The sequence below is a fragment of the Podarcis tiliguerta genome (genome assembly GCF_965153285.1).
Source record: "Podarcis tiliguerta genome assembly, chromosome: 14".
NCBI lineage: Eukaryota > Metazoa > Chordata > Lepidosauria > Squamata > Lacertidae > Podarcis > Podarcis tiliguerta.
This window is the reverse complement of record NC_139547.1, coordinates 40,623,261-40,637,626: the sequence shown is the minus strand read 5'-3', so window position 1 is coordinate 40,637,626 and position 14,366 is coordinate 40,623,261. Positions and strand designations below refer to the sequence as shown.

The window sequence follows — 14,366 nt, the reverse complement described above, 5'->3', positions numbered from 1 at the left end:
GCCCTAGAATTCTGGCTGGTCAGTGTCTGTACATGGAATTTGTGGGATGGGAGAGCACCATTTAACCTTTGCCTCACCCAGTAAAGTTTTCCTGGGCATGCCTTCGCTCAAACTTTCAGTGCTGTGTTTCTTTCTGCTAGGTCAACGGTCCTACAAGACAAGACGCCTGGTCTTCCTTGCTCTCCGACTCTCATTCTGAGCCCCTCAAATGGCTACCAAGCTACTTCAGCCCCCGCAATAGCTTCCAAGTTTCTGCCACTTGATCATCTTGTCCAGCTTTACGTCTGTAGCTGGAAGGGCAAGATGCCACTCTAATTCCTGGCGATCCAAAAACTAGATCCAATTCTGAGTAAATAACGGCTTCTAGTTCTTACTTAGCCATGCAGTTTGCATCCCTACCGTGTATCGAGTGAAAAGACAAAATGGCCGTGTCGGTTTTATTCGGATAGCAATATCTCCTTCTTTCCCAGGAGGCAACATATTGCAGTTTTCATCTATTATCTAAAAGCAAAGAGAAAATAGTCAAAAGTCATAGGATCCATTACAAAGTTGGACTCAGGGGTGCAGTGGGAATCAGGTGGAACAGTGAAGGGCAATATCTCACTGGTACAGCACCTGCTTCACATCCAGAAGGTCTCAAGTTCAATCCCTGGCATCTTGGAGTTGGGGTTGGTGAAAGATGATGTCTGAAACCCTGGAGAGCTGCTGCCAATGTAGACGATGCTAAACCAGATGGACCAATGGTAACTTGAAGCAAGGTACCCCAGTATGGTCCACCTTAGGCTGCCTTGTGCCTTGTGCGTGAATCCCAACCCCACCAGTTAAAGGAGCACCTGCTTAAGCTAGGGGTAGCCAAATTTGTGACCTCCAGCCCTTAGGTTCTCTCTTCCCTCCCCCTCCCCCCAAAAAATAAAAACTCCTAAAAGCAGCACTGCATACTGTACCTGAGTGTCATAGGCCGGGGAAGGCTTCCCCATAGAGCCCGGTTTAATTTTCATCCCCTTGAAAGTTCCACAAACCAGCACCTGTTTCAAGTAGTGAAAAGCAAAGCGTGGCTGATGAGATTTCGGTGGGTGGGGCAGCAGAGGCACAGAGAAGGGTACCAACTTGAATAAAATATTGGGGAGGCCTAGGTAGGCCCTGCCCTGTATAACTGATCACTAGAAGCGGCACACGCATGCCATTTGAATGGCAATGTCCATCAACTTTGTGGGGGGTGGCCCCCTCAAATATTTTATTGGGGGGCTGAAGGGGCCTTGGCCCCTAGGAGGTGGCTCCTATGGGCACAGAAATGCTAGGTGTCATGTCAGCGAGAAGGTAGAAAAAGTGGCATTCTAAAAGCACTGGAGAAGTCGCATGGCGTCACAGTACGGTGTCTACTTTGCAAGTAGTTCCCAGGTTCAGTTTCTGACATCCTCAGTTAGGGCTGGGAGAGACCCTTGCCTGATATCCTGGAGGGCTGCTGACAGTCAGTGCAGACAGTTCTGAGCTAGATCAGCCTCAGTGCTCTGACAGGCAGCATCTTAGGTTCATGTAACTAATCCGGTTGCATGCTGTCAAGACAATTAATTGGTTGGTCTCACTAATTAAATCAATGTTTAACTGTTGCAGCCCTGTTAACAGGAACATTAAGCCTTTGTATTTTATACTGTTGTGAGTTTATGGGTTCTAGACACCCTAAATTCCTGGGTCCGGTAGGTGTTAGAATTTAATCAAGGCAAGAGTTCAGATATAAGCCAGATTACTTTCCTGACCAGGAAATCGCCTGGGGCGATGGGCTATTAGGAAGGCAATGAGCCAGACAGCAAGTGGATGGGGCCCCTCCTTCTGCTCAGAGTTAATTAGAAGAACAAAAACCAGGGTTTGGAGTTGGCTAGAATGTGACCTGGAACATAGATGTTTCAGCCTGGTAAAGTTAGGAGAGCGGGAGAGAGCATCAGAGTCATGGCTGATGTCTGTCTGGATCCAGAACTGCAGCTATGGGAGAAGCAAGGCCCTCTTGGAGTATTAATGCTGTGAACCCCTTCATCGTAGGCTCAGGTTGTGTGTGTGTGTGTGTGTGTATATATATATATATATATATATGCAGGTTTTGGTGTCCTCGGGTGTCTTCCCGTGTAAAAGTTGGGGTGTCTAGGCGACGTTTCGACGAGGTCTCACTCGTCATCTTCAGGCTGGTGCTTTCGGCTTCTTGTTACTGGAACAGAGCAGGATCTCAGTGTTTGAGTTCCTATAAATACTGTTGAGGAGGTGTGGTGTATAGCCTCCAATGTTCTGGGCAGAGAGGAGGTTCCCAGGCTAGTGTGCCTTTTCTTCTTTTGTTCCTTAATTACTTGAGGGATATCTTGAGTGATTTCTTGAGTGATTTCCTGAATCCCACTTAGGTGGGTCATTAGGTGTGGATTAGTTGCTAAAGCCTTCGTGTCTTGAACTCTTGAACTTTGTGAAGAGTTTTTCTGAGAAGATGGCTGTACTGCACTTGGTTGTGCTCTGGCTTGGCTTCGTGTATAGGGGCGAGCTGTGGTTTTGTGGCCTGTGCCAGCCAGATCTGTGTAGGGATTGCAGGGGGGTGCAGCATCCGGAGGTGCCACCCTGGTTTGGCTACTGGATGGTGTCTGTAATTTATCTGTGGAGAGGGTCTGGGTTTGGGTCTGGTGTGGTTGATTGGTGATGGCGTTCTGTGTGCCTCTGGATCTGGTGTCAGATTTTGTGGGGAGGGCTAATTTCCAGATGTCTGGCAAGCGGGATGTGTCGTCACGCTTGTTCATGTTGTGAGGGTGTTTCTCTATCTCGATGGCTTCCATGATTATTCTCTTGTGGTGATGTTCCATGTTAAAGAGCAATTTGGAATCTGCAAAATTAATTTCGTGTCCTGTTTCTTTCATGTGTTGGAAAAGAGAGGAAGTTTTTTCTTCTTTTTTGACGGCATTCTTGTGTTCTGCGATCCGTGCATTTATTCGTCTGTTTGTTTGTCCAATGTACGTGGCTGGGCAGACTTTGCAGGGTATTTCATAGACCCCTTGGTTTTCCAACTGAATTTTATCCTTGGGGTTTCTGAGGATATTGGCTATTTTTTGGTTGGTGCAAAAGGCTGTTTTGATATTGTGTTTATGGAGGATTTTGCTAATTTTATCTGTAGTGCCCTTGATATAAGGAAGGAGGGCTATGCCATTGTTTTCTTCTGTGTCTTGGTTTTTGGGGGGTGTTTCTTTTTGGCTGCACCCCCCTGCAATCCCTACACAGATCTGGCTGGCACAGGCCACAAAACCACAGCTCGCCCCTATACACGAAGCCAAGCCAGAGCACAACCAAGTGCAGTACAGCCATCTTCTCAGAAAAACTCTTCACAAAGTTCAAGAGTTCAAGACACGAAGGCTTTAGCAACTAATCCACACCTAATGACCCACCTAAGTGGGATTCAGGAAATCACTCAAGAAATCACTCAAGATATCCCTCAAGTAATTAAGGAACAAAAGAAGAAAAGGCACACTAGCCTGGGAACCTCCTCTCTGCCCAGAACATTGGAGGCTATACACCACACCTCCTCAACAGTATTTATAGGAACTCAAACACTGAGATCCTGCTCTGTTCCAGTAACAAGAAGCCGAAAGCACCAGCCTGAAGATGACGAGTGAGACCTCGTCGAAACGTCGCCTAGACACCCCAACTTTTACACGGGAAGACACCCGAGGACACCAAAACCTGCATTCCTGTACCCGTGAAAATCTACGAAAGCAAATATATATATATATATATATGTAAATAAACCATTTATGATAAAGACACTGCAGTCTCCATTGTGCCTCATTCTGTGAACTGTCCTGAGATCTTATGATGAAGGGTGATATATAAATTTAATATATAAACAAAGAAATAGATTCCCAAAAGGAAATACAAACCCAGGGTGCCTGAAACCCCCTGAAATTTCGCACCACTCGGGGGTGGCATGCAAGTTACTTCTTTTTGCTTTTTATGTAGCAGAATATGGACGTCCATTCATTAACCTTCTGAAAGCAGAAAGAACACCCTTTTGCTGCACTTTAAAAACTGCCCAGTGTTACCGTCTCTGTCTGCCCGTAGCCTTCGTAGATATCCAGTCCTGTTTTTGTTTTCCATTGCTCCATGATTTCTGGGTTCATGGGCTCCCCTGCACTCACGCAATGCTTCAGGCTGTGGAATTTATAACTTTGGATAAATGGGGAAAGGGGAGAGAGAGAAACGTTTAGATTTCAAAAGGGTTAATAATCAAGAGATTATACAATTAACCATGGTTTGGAGAACATTGATAGACAGAAGCGTTTCTTCTAATAAAGCTGAATGGTTGGAGATTCAGGAAACATTTATTTACACAGCTAAGCTATGAAAATATAAATGGTTTATAGGGGGAAGCTTTCTAGGTTGTGTGATGAGTTCACCTCTGCCCACCTGCCAGATTTGGTCCATGGAGATTTAGAAGCAATAAGGTTTCCTCTTCCAATTTTCCACCCCATAGTATAAGATCTCCTACTTTATCTTTGCTCCTACTTCCAGAGCTAGAACTGGAAGTCTGCATATCTGTGTAGAGCTGCTTGTTAACAGCAGCCTGGGCAGCTATAGATTCCTGCCAGTCATTCATCCTAGACTTGCCATTGATCGATTGCTTTTATATCCCACCGTCTTCCCTAAGGAGCTCAAAAGGGGCATACATTGTTCCCCTCCTCATTTAACCCCTCCCAAAACAACCCTGTCAGGTAGGCTAGCCTGAGAAGCAGTGACTGGCCCGGTGAGCTGCATGACTGAGTGAAGATTTGGTCTCTCCGGTCCTACTCCGATACACTAATCCAGCCTTTCTCAGCCTTGGGTTCCCAGATGTTGTTGGATTACAACTCCCATCGTCCCTAGCTAGCAGGAACAGTGGTCAGGGATGATGGGAGTTGTAGTCCAAGAACATCTAGGGATGCCAGGTTGAGGAAGGCCGCTCTAACCACTACACCACACTGTCTCTCACTGGCTTCTCCTCACCAGGGAGGGCAATAAATGTTTTCCTGCTTAGGCTGGGATTTTGTCTGAGCAAATGCAATGTTAAGTGGTGCCAATATTAAAGCACATTAACATTACAAGTACAGTGGCACTTCGGGTTAAGTACTTAATTCGTTCCGGAGGTCTGTTCTTAACCTGAAACTGTTCTTAACCCAAGGTATTATTTCTGGGTTAGCAGAGTCTGTAACCTGAAGTGTATGTAACCTGAAGCGTATGTAATCCAAGGTACCACTGTAGTAAATAACAACAGCACCTATAAAAACATAATAAAACATCAAACATTAAAAGCTTCCCAATACAGGGCTGCCTTCAGATGTCTTCTAAAAGTTGTATAGTACTTCTTTACCTGCTTAAATTGTGATGGATTAGCATCCGATAAGCAGTTGGAGCAGAACAGAATGTTGTTATGGGAAACCTGGACAAAGCCTAGATGATTATAAAAAACAATGGATCAAAATCTAGTTTAATGCTGTGTACAGATCGTAATATATAGCTTTTTGCAGCTATCAGTAGGCAGTTTTTAAAAAAAGATGTGGCATACAGACATATTTGCTAATCCGTTCTCCAGCTGATTGATTGAAGTACTTATTGGATATGTATCCTGCTTTTCAACTAGTCCTCAAAGCAGCTTAACATTTATAAACACAACAGATGCATCAAGAACCACATGTTCAAAAACAGGAACAGGAGATGTTCTTTCCCCTGAAGGCAGTTGCTATAAATTAGCTCTCTGGAGGTTGGAGAGGGGAAGCCCTCCTCTCTTCATCCTTGTAATTTAGCCTCCAAAAACAGTTATTAGATTGTAAAAGCTTTATTTGCCCGCCTTTTTACTCATAAGATGGCCAGGTTGAGGATGAATGGGGGACCCCTTTCTACTTTTACCAGTCTCTCATGAGTAAAAAGCCAGCGTGTTAATAAAATAAAATAAAATAAAATAAAATAAGAAAATGGCCAGGAACCTCATCTAAATGTTGGCGAGGCTGCAGCTCCATAGGCTCGTACCTCCACATGTGGTGGGAATGCCCCAGAGTTCAATCCTTTTGGATAACAGTGCTGCAGGGAATCTCCAAAATAACCAAACAGGTAATAGAAGCAACTCCAGAACTAGCTCCATTAAATATATTCCGGGACAATAACACACATGCAAGGGACAAGAAATTCGTCACTTAATCATAGCTTACTAGGGAAATGCTGAAGTTGCCTTTTGGGGCACCTCAGGGTCAATTTTTTTATTATAGCCCAAATCTCAGTTGAACGGGTGTATGTATATATCTCAATTTTAACTCAAGAGCTATTGCTGCAATCTGCTCCAATTGTATACTTTATCTTCATGAATGCTGTTTTTATTGTGTTATGTGAGCTGGTCTTTGACTGTAATACATACATACATACATAAATACATACATACATACATACATACATACATACATAAATAAATAAATAAATAAATAAATAAATGTCACTTAATCGCAGCAGCTAGAAGTATATTAATGCTTTTCAAGGTAAGTTTTTAGGTAACAAGTGACTTATAAAGTCTAAGTTGCAAGAACCAATGATCTCTATATTCTGAACGAAATGCTTGTTTAACCTGGAGGTAGGCTGTATGAATTGTGTATTGCTTTGTAACGATTTGTTGGGTCTCTGGACTGTAATAAAGGTTGATTTATAAAGTCTAAGAAAATAATAAAGGGATCGTTTGTGCACACTGTGGTCTGGCATGAGGTCCGAATTTAGGTAGCTGTAGGTCAACACTGTTGAAAGCAGATTAAGAAGATGAACTTGCAGAAGTGAGCTGGGCTGAGAGAGAGGTGAATGCTGCAGCCATCACAGGGCGGCTTCACTGTGAGATAGATTCTGTGCATCTATTCAGCCAACATCCCACACAACCAGTTCAGTTGTATGAATCCAAACAATGTTGAAAGGAAAGTCCAGTCCTTGAGTAACTAGTATAATAAGGTAAGGGTAAAGGGACCCCTGACCATTAGGTCCAGTTGTGACCGACTCTGGGGTTGCGGCGCTCATCTCGCTTTATTGGCTGAGGGAGCCGACGTACAGCTTCCTGGTCATGTGGCCAGCATGACTAAGCCGCTTCTGGCGAACCAGAGCAGTGCATGGAAATGCCGTTTACCTTCCTGCTGGAACGGTACCTATTTATCTGCTTGCTCTTTGATGTGCTTTCGAACTGCTGGGTTGGCAGGAGCAGGGACCGAGCAACGGGAGCTCACCCCATCGCAGGGATTTGAACTGCTGACCTTCTGATCAGCAAGTCCTAGGCTCTGTGGTTTAACCCACAGTGCCACCTGTGGCCCTAAACTAGCATAATACTTGTCCCTTACTTCTAGTACAGGGGTTGGCTCGAAGCGTGGCATGCTGTGAACGAACACACATGCCCCTTGGATCCAGGGTGCGAAAACACTGCTCCAAGCCGATTTCGCCCAGCCTGTGTCAGACGTATTCCAAATGATGTCCGAGGGGGTCAAATCCAGCCAATACCTATGTAACAGGAAGAAGAAGTGCAAAAATGTTAGGAATTCAACATCACACTGCTAGAAATGTTCCATCAGCGTAAGTATTTCTGGTTGTTTGCCTTCTCCTCCCTCTTCCCCCTGTGCTGTTGTGGGGTTCTCCTCCCCCCCACAAAAAAATCCTGTGCACAAGGGCAGGGGAGAAGAGAGAAGCCCCATTGTGCTAGCTGAAATCATTATGTGGGCTTCCACTAGTGGGATCAGTTAGTTGACCCCAGCAAAGGAGGTGGATTGCTGTCATACCTTCACAGCCTGCAACTGCAAGTCTTCACAGCATTGTGAAGATCTGTTCTTGAACTATCTTAAGACAACTTGTTCATTTGGCATTCATCCTGCTTTACTTTCAAAAAGTGGTTAGACTAGATGTGGTCTTCATGGAGCATTTGTTCTGATTTGATTACGGGGTGGTTACATAACTGTGAGCATTCATCCTGATTTGCTTGTATCTTCCCGTTAATCATTCATTTATCTCACACTTTCAGTGCGTTTCCTGTCACTTTCCAAAGTCCATGTTTAAAGTGGTTTTGTTGTGGTAGGCCATCAGAACCCTTGAGTCCATTTTGAAGGCACAAACCTGAAGGCCAGTATGTATGTATGTATGTATGTATGTATGTATGTATGTATGTCATAACACAGGCATAGGCAAACTTGGCCCTCCAGATGTTTCGGGACTACAACTCCCATCATTCCTAGCTAACAGGACCAGTGGTCAGGGATGATGGGAACTGTAGTCCCAAAAATATATGGAGAGCCGAGTTTGCCTATGCCTATCATAACATATACATACTCCTTTATATTATTTTTTACAAACACCTCAAAGCGGTTTACAAAAGGTATGTGCTTGTATCCTCCTGCAAAAATGACCAGAATAATTCCTTATCTGGGTGCTCTCATGAAACCGAGTGTGGATCAGTTGGCAAGAAACTGCAGAAAGTTTTGTTGTTGTTTAGTCGTTTAGTCATGTTCGACTCTTTGTGACCCCCTGGACCAGAGCACGCCAGGCACTCCTGTCTTCCACTGCCTCCCCCAGTTTGGTCAAGCTCATGCTGGTAGCTTCGAGAACACTGTCCAACCATCTCGTCCTCTGTCGTCCCCTTCTCCTTGTGCCCTCCATCTTTCCCAACATCAGAGTCTTTTCCAGGGAGTCTTCTCTTCTCATGAGATGGCCAAAGTACTGGAGCCTCAGCTTCAGGATCTGTCCTTCCAGTGAGCTCTCAGGGCTGATTTCCTTCAGAATGGATAGGTTTGATCTTCTTGTAGTCCATGGGACTCTCAAGAGTCTCCTCCAGCACCATAATTCAAAAGCATCAATTCTTCGGCAATCAGCAAATGACCAGAATAATTCCTTATCTGGGTGCTCTCATGAAACCAAGTGTTGGCAAGAAACTGCAAAAAGTACGCACACGCAAACCCTTTCATACCTTCCATTTACACCAAGGCCAATGCCATGACTTGCATGAGAATGTTCAGTCATTTTGGGAGTCCCCGTTGTCCCGCTGGTGAAATAGATAGCCATTGGGTCACAACTCTTGGTGACTGCACAGTCATGCTTGGCAGGTGCAAGTCTATAAGAAATAGAATAAATTGAAGCCCATGTGATCAAAAGAACCACAGCCTTCAAGCACACGACTCTTGCCAAATTTGTCCCGCAGAGAGATTATGTATAGAGACAAGTCTGTATACTTACTTCAATAAGTCGCTGAAGTTTAGCCAGTCCTCCCTGTGGTTCCTTGACACAATGAGCTTGAATTCTAGAGATGGGCATTTGGAAGCTATGGTATCTACTGCTGGGGCCAGAACCTCATCAGTAATGATACATCTGGCCTTTGAAGTCTGGACTCGGTGGAGAATGTCTTTTGCCGTCAGCTGTGTTGTCCCAGGAATAAGAACGGTTCCTAATGAGGGACCAGATGACAAAGATTAAAAATGACGTCACATGTTTCCAACTTAAGAGCGATGAAGAAGTGGTTAGAGCAGGGGTAGGCAACCTAAGGTCTGTGGGCCGGATGCGGCCCAATCGTCTTTTCAATCCGGCCTGTGGATAGTCCGGGAATCAGCGTGTTTTTACATGAGTAGAATGTGTCCTTTTATTTAAAATGCAACTCTGTGTTATTTGTGGGGCATAAGAATTCGTTCATTTTTTATTTTTCAAAATATAGTCTGGCCCACCACATGGTCTGAGGGACAGTGGACTGGCCCACGGCTGAAAAAGGTTGCTGACCCCTGGGTTAGAACATCTGCTGTGCATGTAAACCGTCTCTGGTTCAATTCCTGGAATCTCACACACAAAAGGCTAGAAAAGTCCCTTGTTTGAAACCCAACAGTTCAAATCAGCTTCCTTCATTGCAACGGGAGCACTGAAGGCTTCAGATTTCAAACTGCATGGGGGGGGGGGGGTGAGTCGTACCACAGGGGAGGGGGAGTTAAGGATCCAACTCACTGACTGGATCCAATCCCTGACCCCTGAGCTATGGTTAATATTTAGCATCCAGCTGCAAAACACAGCTGTGCGAGGTGCAAACTGAAATTTTATTAAGGGTGTGTGCAGACGTATATGGGAACAGGACAGAAACTAGGACCCCATCTGCATTATCCATTTAAAGCAGTATCATCCCACAGTCATGGCTTCCCCCCCAAAGAATCCTGTGAATTCTCAGGCTGCTGGGAATTGTTCCCTTCAGAGTTTCAATTCTCAAAGTGTTTTAACAGGCAATCCCTCTTCCTAGGGAACTCTGGGAATTGCAGCTCTGTGAGGGGAGCTTGTCCTACACTCGAGTAGGACCCTGGTAGAGACACATGCCTGACTGGCATGTTCCCTCCCTCCTGGTCAATCGTTCGGGAGCTTCAAAAGCTTCTGCCCGAACATCACAGCAACTGATGCCAACAAACATTGGCACACTTAGGGATCCGCAGAGTCTTCGCAGCTTGCGTAACAGACCTCAGCAACTCAGCATTTTGGCTAATCTACTTTATTTACATATAAACACACACGGAGCACTGCAACATGGCTCCCTCTCTCTAGCATCAGACAGCAAAGAGAATGAACAAAGGACAATAGTCCCAGTTCACAGAACATAGTAACACAAACATCCTGTCTCCTGTGGAGTCAAAACATACCACGTCATGTGATAGACAAAAATCCCATGACTGCAATCATGGAGCAGGAATTCTAACAGTAGGGGCTCCTAACAATCTCAGCACCCTTGACAAACGACAGTTCCCAGAATTCTTTGGGGGAAGCCCTGACCGATTAAAGTGGTCTGATACTGCTTTAAATGTATAGTGCAGGCGGGGGCTAGAAGAGAAGCAGAGGGTGGGGAAAACATCTGTATAAATAAAGTACATTATCCATGAAAGGATGGCTCAAGTGTTTAGGCGGAGGTCAGCCCCTGAACCAGAAAAATGGGAAGGGATTGATCCTGATCCCACATGGGGAGGGCCCATCCTGCTTCCTCCACCAACCAGCACTTCTCCGCATGCTGCTAACCTGTTCGCATGCAAGCCACATTCAAGAGCCACCATTCAGGAATCCGTGGCAGAATCACAATGACTCTGTCTCCCCTCTGCAGGCCACACTGCTCAGAGAGCACTCTAGCCGCTTTTTTGGAAACGTGGGACAGCTCCACAAAGCTCCACTTCACTTGGTCTCCTTGGTCATTAACCCACCAGAGAGCTGGGCTTGTCGGTCGATTTCCTTCCTGTTGGAATGACAGAGTCAGCTGGCTGTAAACAACCACACTCAGTTGGCAGAACGCTTCTTATGGCCAAGTATGAAGTACTGGTTATAGCTATAGGCCTGTCAATTTTGGTTTCTCATGTTTCAGTTTTAGATTTAGTTATCTACACATCAGTTTGCAATTTAGTTTTTACTTTAAAAAAAATCAGTTATTGTGAAAATTCCTCAGCAAAATTTGTCTCACTATCCACATTTTGGATGCAATTTTGCCCAATATGCACAATTTTATAAAGCAATCTTCCCTTATACAATACATTTTTGTTTGTTGTGCCCACTAATATAAGCATTCATATTTTCACTTTACCCTAGTATTTCGATTTTTCTAAACATTACGTGGGATAGAGAATGGCACTGAAAAACTCACAAAAGTTTGAATTTCAAAGTGTTTCGTCCCATATGTTGTTTTGAAAAGTGCAGTTTAGGATGTATTTGAATGTGAATTGAGCTGAATTTCTGCCCTGTCCCTAGTTAAAGTCATTAATTGGTTAATTTGACATTTCCTGCTTTGCTTTCTCTTTGTCGATGTCTCTACTAGTGGGACCAGCACCAGAATATTGTAATGCTCCTGTTAACAGGTGCCAGGCAGCTATACCCTTTTCCAGTATACTCCATTCCATTGCCCTCCCCACTAGTTTTCTAGGTCTGCTCAACCTGCATTCTGAACCCACAGAGCATGCTCAGTCCTTATTGGTCTGTTATGTCCCCCTCTTAGGAGTCGTCCCCCCCAAAATATTTTGTACTTCTACAAACTTTGTATCCCTCAGGCCTGCTGATACCTCTTTGAGGGCGTATGGTGCGGTTTTGGGTACTAAAATGTAAGAGGCTAGCTTGTGGCCCTTCAGATGATGTTGGACTAAAATTCCCATCATCCCTGAACATTGGGCATGCTGGCAGTTGAAGTCAAACAACACTGGAGCAAAGGATCTATTGAAATACAGTGGTACCTCGGATTAAGTACTTAATTCATTCCGGAGGTCCGTTCTTAACCTGAAACTGTTCTTAACCTGAAGCACCACTTTAGCTAATGGGGCCTCCTGCTGCCGCAGCACCGCCAGAGCCCGATTTCTGTTCTTATTCTGAAGCAAAGTTCTTAACCTGAAGCACTATTTCTGGGTTAGCGGAGTCTGTAACCTGAAGCGTATGTAACCTGAAGCGTATGTAACCCGAAGTACCACTGTATAGGATCATAGCTGTCAACGTTTCCCTTTTTTAAAGGGAAATTCCCTTATTCTGAATAGGATTCCTCGCAAGAAAAGGGAAAAGTTGACAGCTATGTATAGGATGGAATTTAAAACACCCACCACACACTGGCTAGGTTTCTGTGTAACACGAAGCCACAGTAAACAAGGTTTATGAACCAACAACAAACCATGGCTAACAAAGAATGGTTAATTTGTGTTTAACAAACCATGGCCAAACTGCTAAGGTATATAAACCATGGCTTAGAGTTATGTGCGAACCAGACTGCTGTGTTGATGTGCCACATTTGAAAGACTTGACATGAAAAGTGACAGAAAATGTTACCTTTTCCGCCTCAGCCCAGCTATCCACCACGTCTTTTGCAAAATTGAAGTATTCTGGCACCTCTGGCTTATATTGTGCTTGTATGGATTCGTAGCCTGAAAAGTTCTGAGCAGCCAGGGCCAGCTGCCCTTTGCTGAAGCTTCTGGAAGAAGACAGGCGAAGAAGCCAGAGAGCTCGAAAGGCCGAGGCCTTCGATAATATCATCGAGGTGACACAAGCCATAGTGAGGTCTTCCACAGTGTATTACATTCAGTGCATTTTTCATGAGCTGCCTACCTGAAATACATAGGGAAACCATTGTACAACAGAGAAGATACTGATTTCTTCAGCTTGCTGAGAATTTCAACGTTCTTTTTCTTTATTATTTTATGCAAAATCATTTCTAAACCGCCTATCTCTAAGTATATACAAATAAATGAAACCTAAACACAATAAAACCGTACAATAAAAACAGGAATTAGGTAATAACAGGGTGCAGTCTTATAGGCCAAGAAAATTCTGAAGAGAAAGCATGTCTTTACGAGATGTCAGAAGCAATCAATGGATGATATTTCACATTTTGTTTGCTTGTTTGTTTGTATACTGCTCTTTATTTGGGGCAGGGGAATCTCTTAAAACATGACAAGATTATCAAAACAGAACATTACAAATGGAAATCAGATACGAAAATATGATAAAAGATCTGCATTTGAAGCCACACAATTAGCAAAAAATAAATAAACCATCCCCTAAAAACATCAACAACAAAAAACCCGGTTAGAAAGCAAATCTGGAAAACACAATAAACATTCCACATGTTAAAACATCTGTGGCATGTAAACACTGAGGTAGAATCTTCACCTGACTATTGACCATGCTGGCTGAGGCTGATGGGAGCTGAAGTCCAAAACATGTGCAAGGCTGCTCCATTGCATTATACCTCTGAAGTGTCAGTGGGCTCTAGTGCAGTATTCTTCAACCTTGGGTCCCCAGATGTGGGTGGACTACAACTCCTATCATCCTTGACCTCTGGGCTAAGCTGGCTGTGGATGATGGGGGGACACTGGTCATGGGGCAAGTGAACCTTTCTTGTTCCTTTCTCTACTGTTCCAATGATTTGTTCTGCCCTCCATCCCACGTCTGAGTTTTGGTTTAAACTGGAAGAATGACTACAACGAATTCCAGAACCGGAGGCTACAAAAGCCACATTTATAAAACACTACAGGAAAAGCTACAATGATGTGTTTGTTCATACAATTGCCCTGATGTAAACCTTCAGATTATCTCTGAACCTAATTTACCACACGGGACCATTTTGTGCCGGGAGGGTGGGGATCATGCTTGCTATCCTGAGCTACTTCAAGGAAGAATGGGCTAAAACAAAGGAACGGAAACCAAGTTTTTGTTTCTCAAACCCTACCAAGTTTCCCCTCCTATTTAAATTCTGGGTTATTTATGGCGTTTTCTTCTGGGGTATTTGAAAACACGCCTTGAGAAAATAACCTCACAATATGTGAAAGAGAAGAGTGAAAAATAGATAAAGATTGACTTGTCTTCTAGATGCTCACATGTGTTCCTGCCCA

The 14,366-nt window shown here is 44.2% G+C and overlaps 1 protein-coding gene across 6 annotated transcripts in view; it reads right to left on the bottom strand.

Annotated features, from left to right (window-relative positions):
* LOC310664393 (acyl-coenzyme A synthetase ACSM3, mitochondrial-like) overlaps positions 1–14,366 on the bottom strand; it is a 24,651-nt gene that overhangs the window by 6,914 nt on the left and 3,371 nt on the right. For 4 of the 6 annotated variants that reach the window (XM_083413542.1, XM_083413543.1, XM_083413539.1 and 1 more), the window contains exons 2-10: positions 12,805–13,080; positions 11,032–11,242; positions 9,232–9,439; positions 8,966–9,109; positions 7,356–7,512; positions 5,366–5,445; positions 4,062–4,185; positions 945–1,025; positions 400–501 (exon numbers count right to left, since the gene is read on the bottom strand). In XM_083413542.1, coding sequence (XP_083269668.1) covers positions 400–501; positions 945–1,025; positions 4,062–4,185; positions 5,366–5,445; positions 7,356–7,512; positions 8,966–9,109; positions 9,232–9,439; positions 11,032–11,242; positions 12,805–13,026 — 1,329 coding nt within the window. In that variant the 5' untranslated portion in view covers positions 13,027–13,080. The remainder of the gene's footprint in view (positions 1–399; positions 502–944; positions 1,026–4,061; positions 4,186–5,365; positions 5,446–7,355; positions 7,513–8,965; positions 9,110–9,231; positions 9,440–11,031; positions 11,243–12,804; positions 13,081–14,366) is intronic. The other 2 variants (XM_083413544.1, XM_083413541.1) reach the window with 1 other exon arrangement.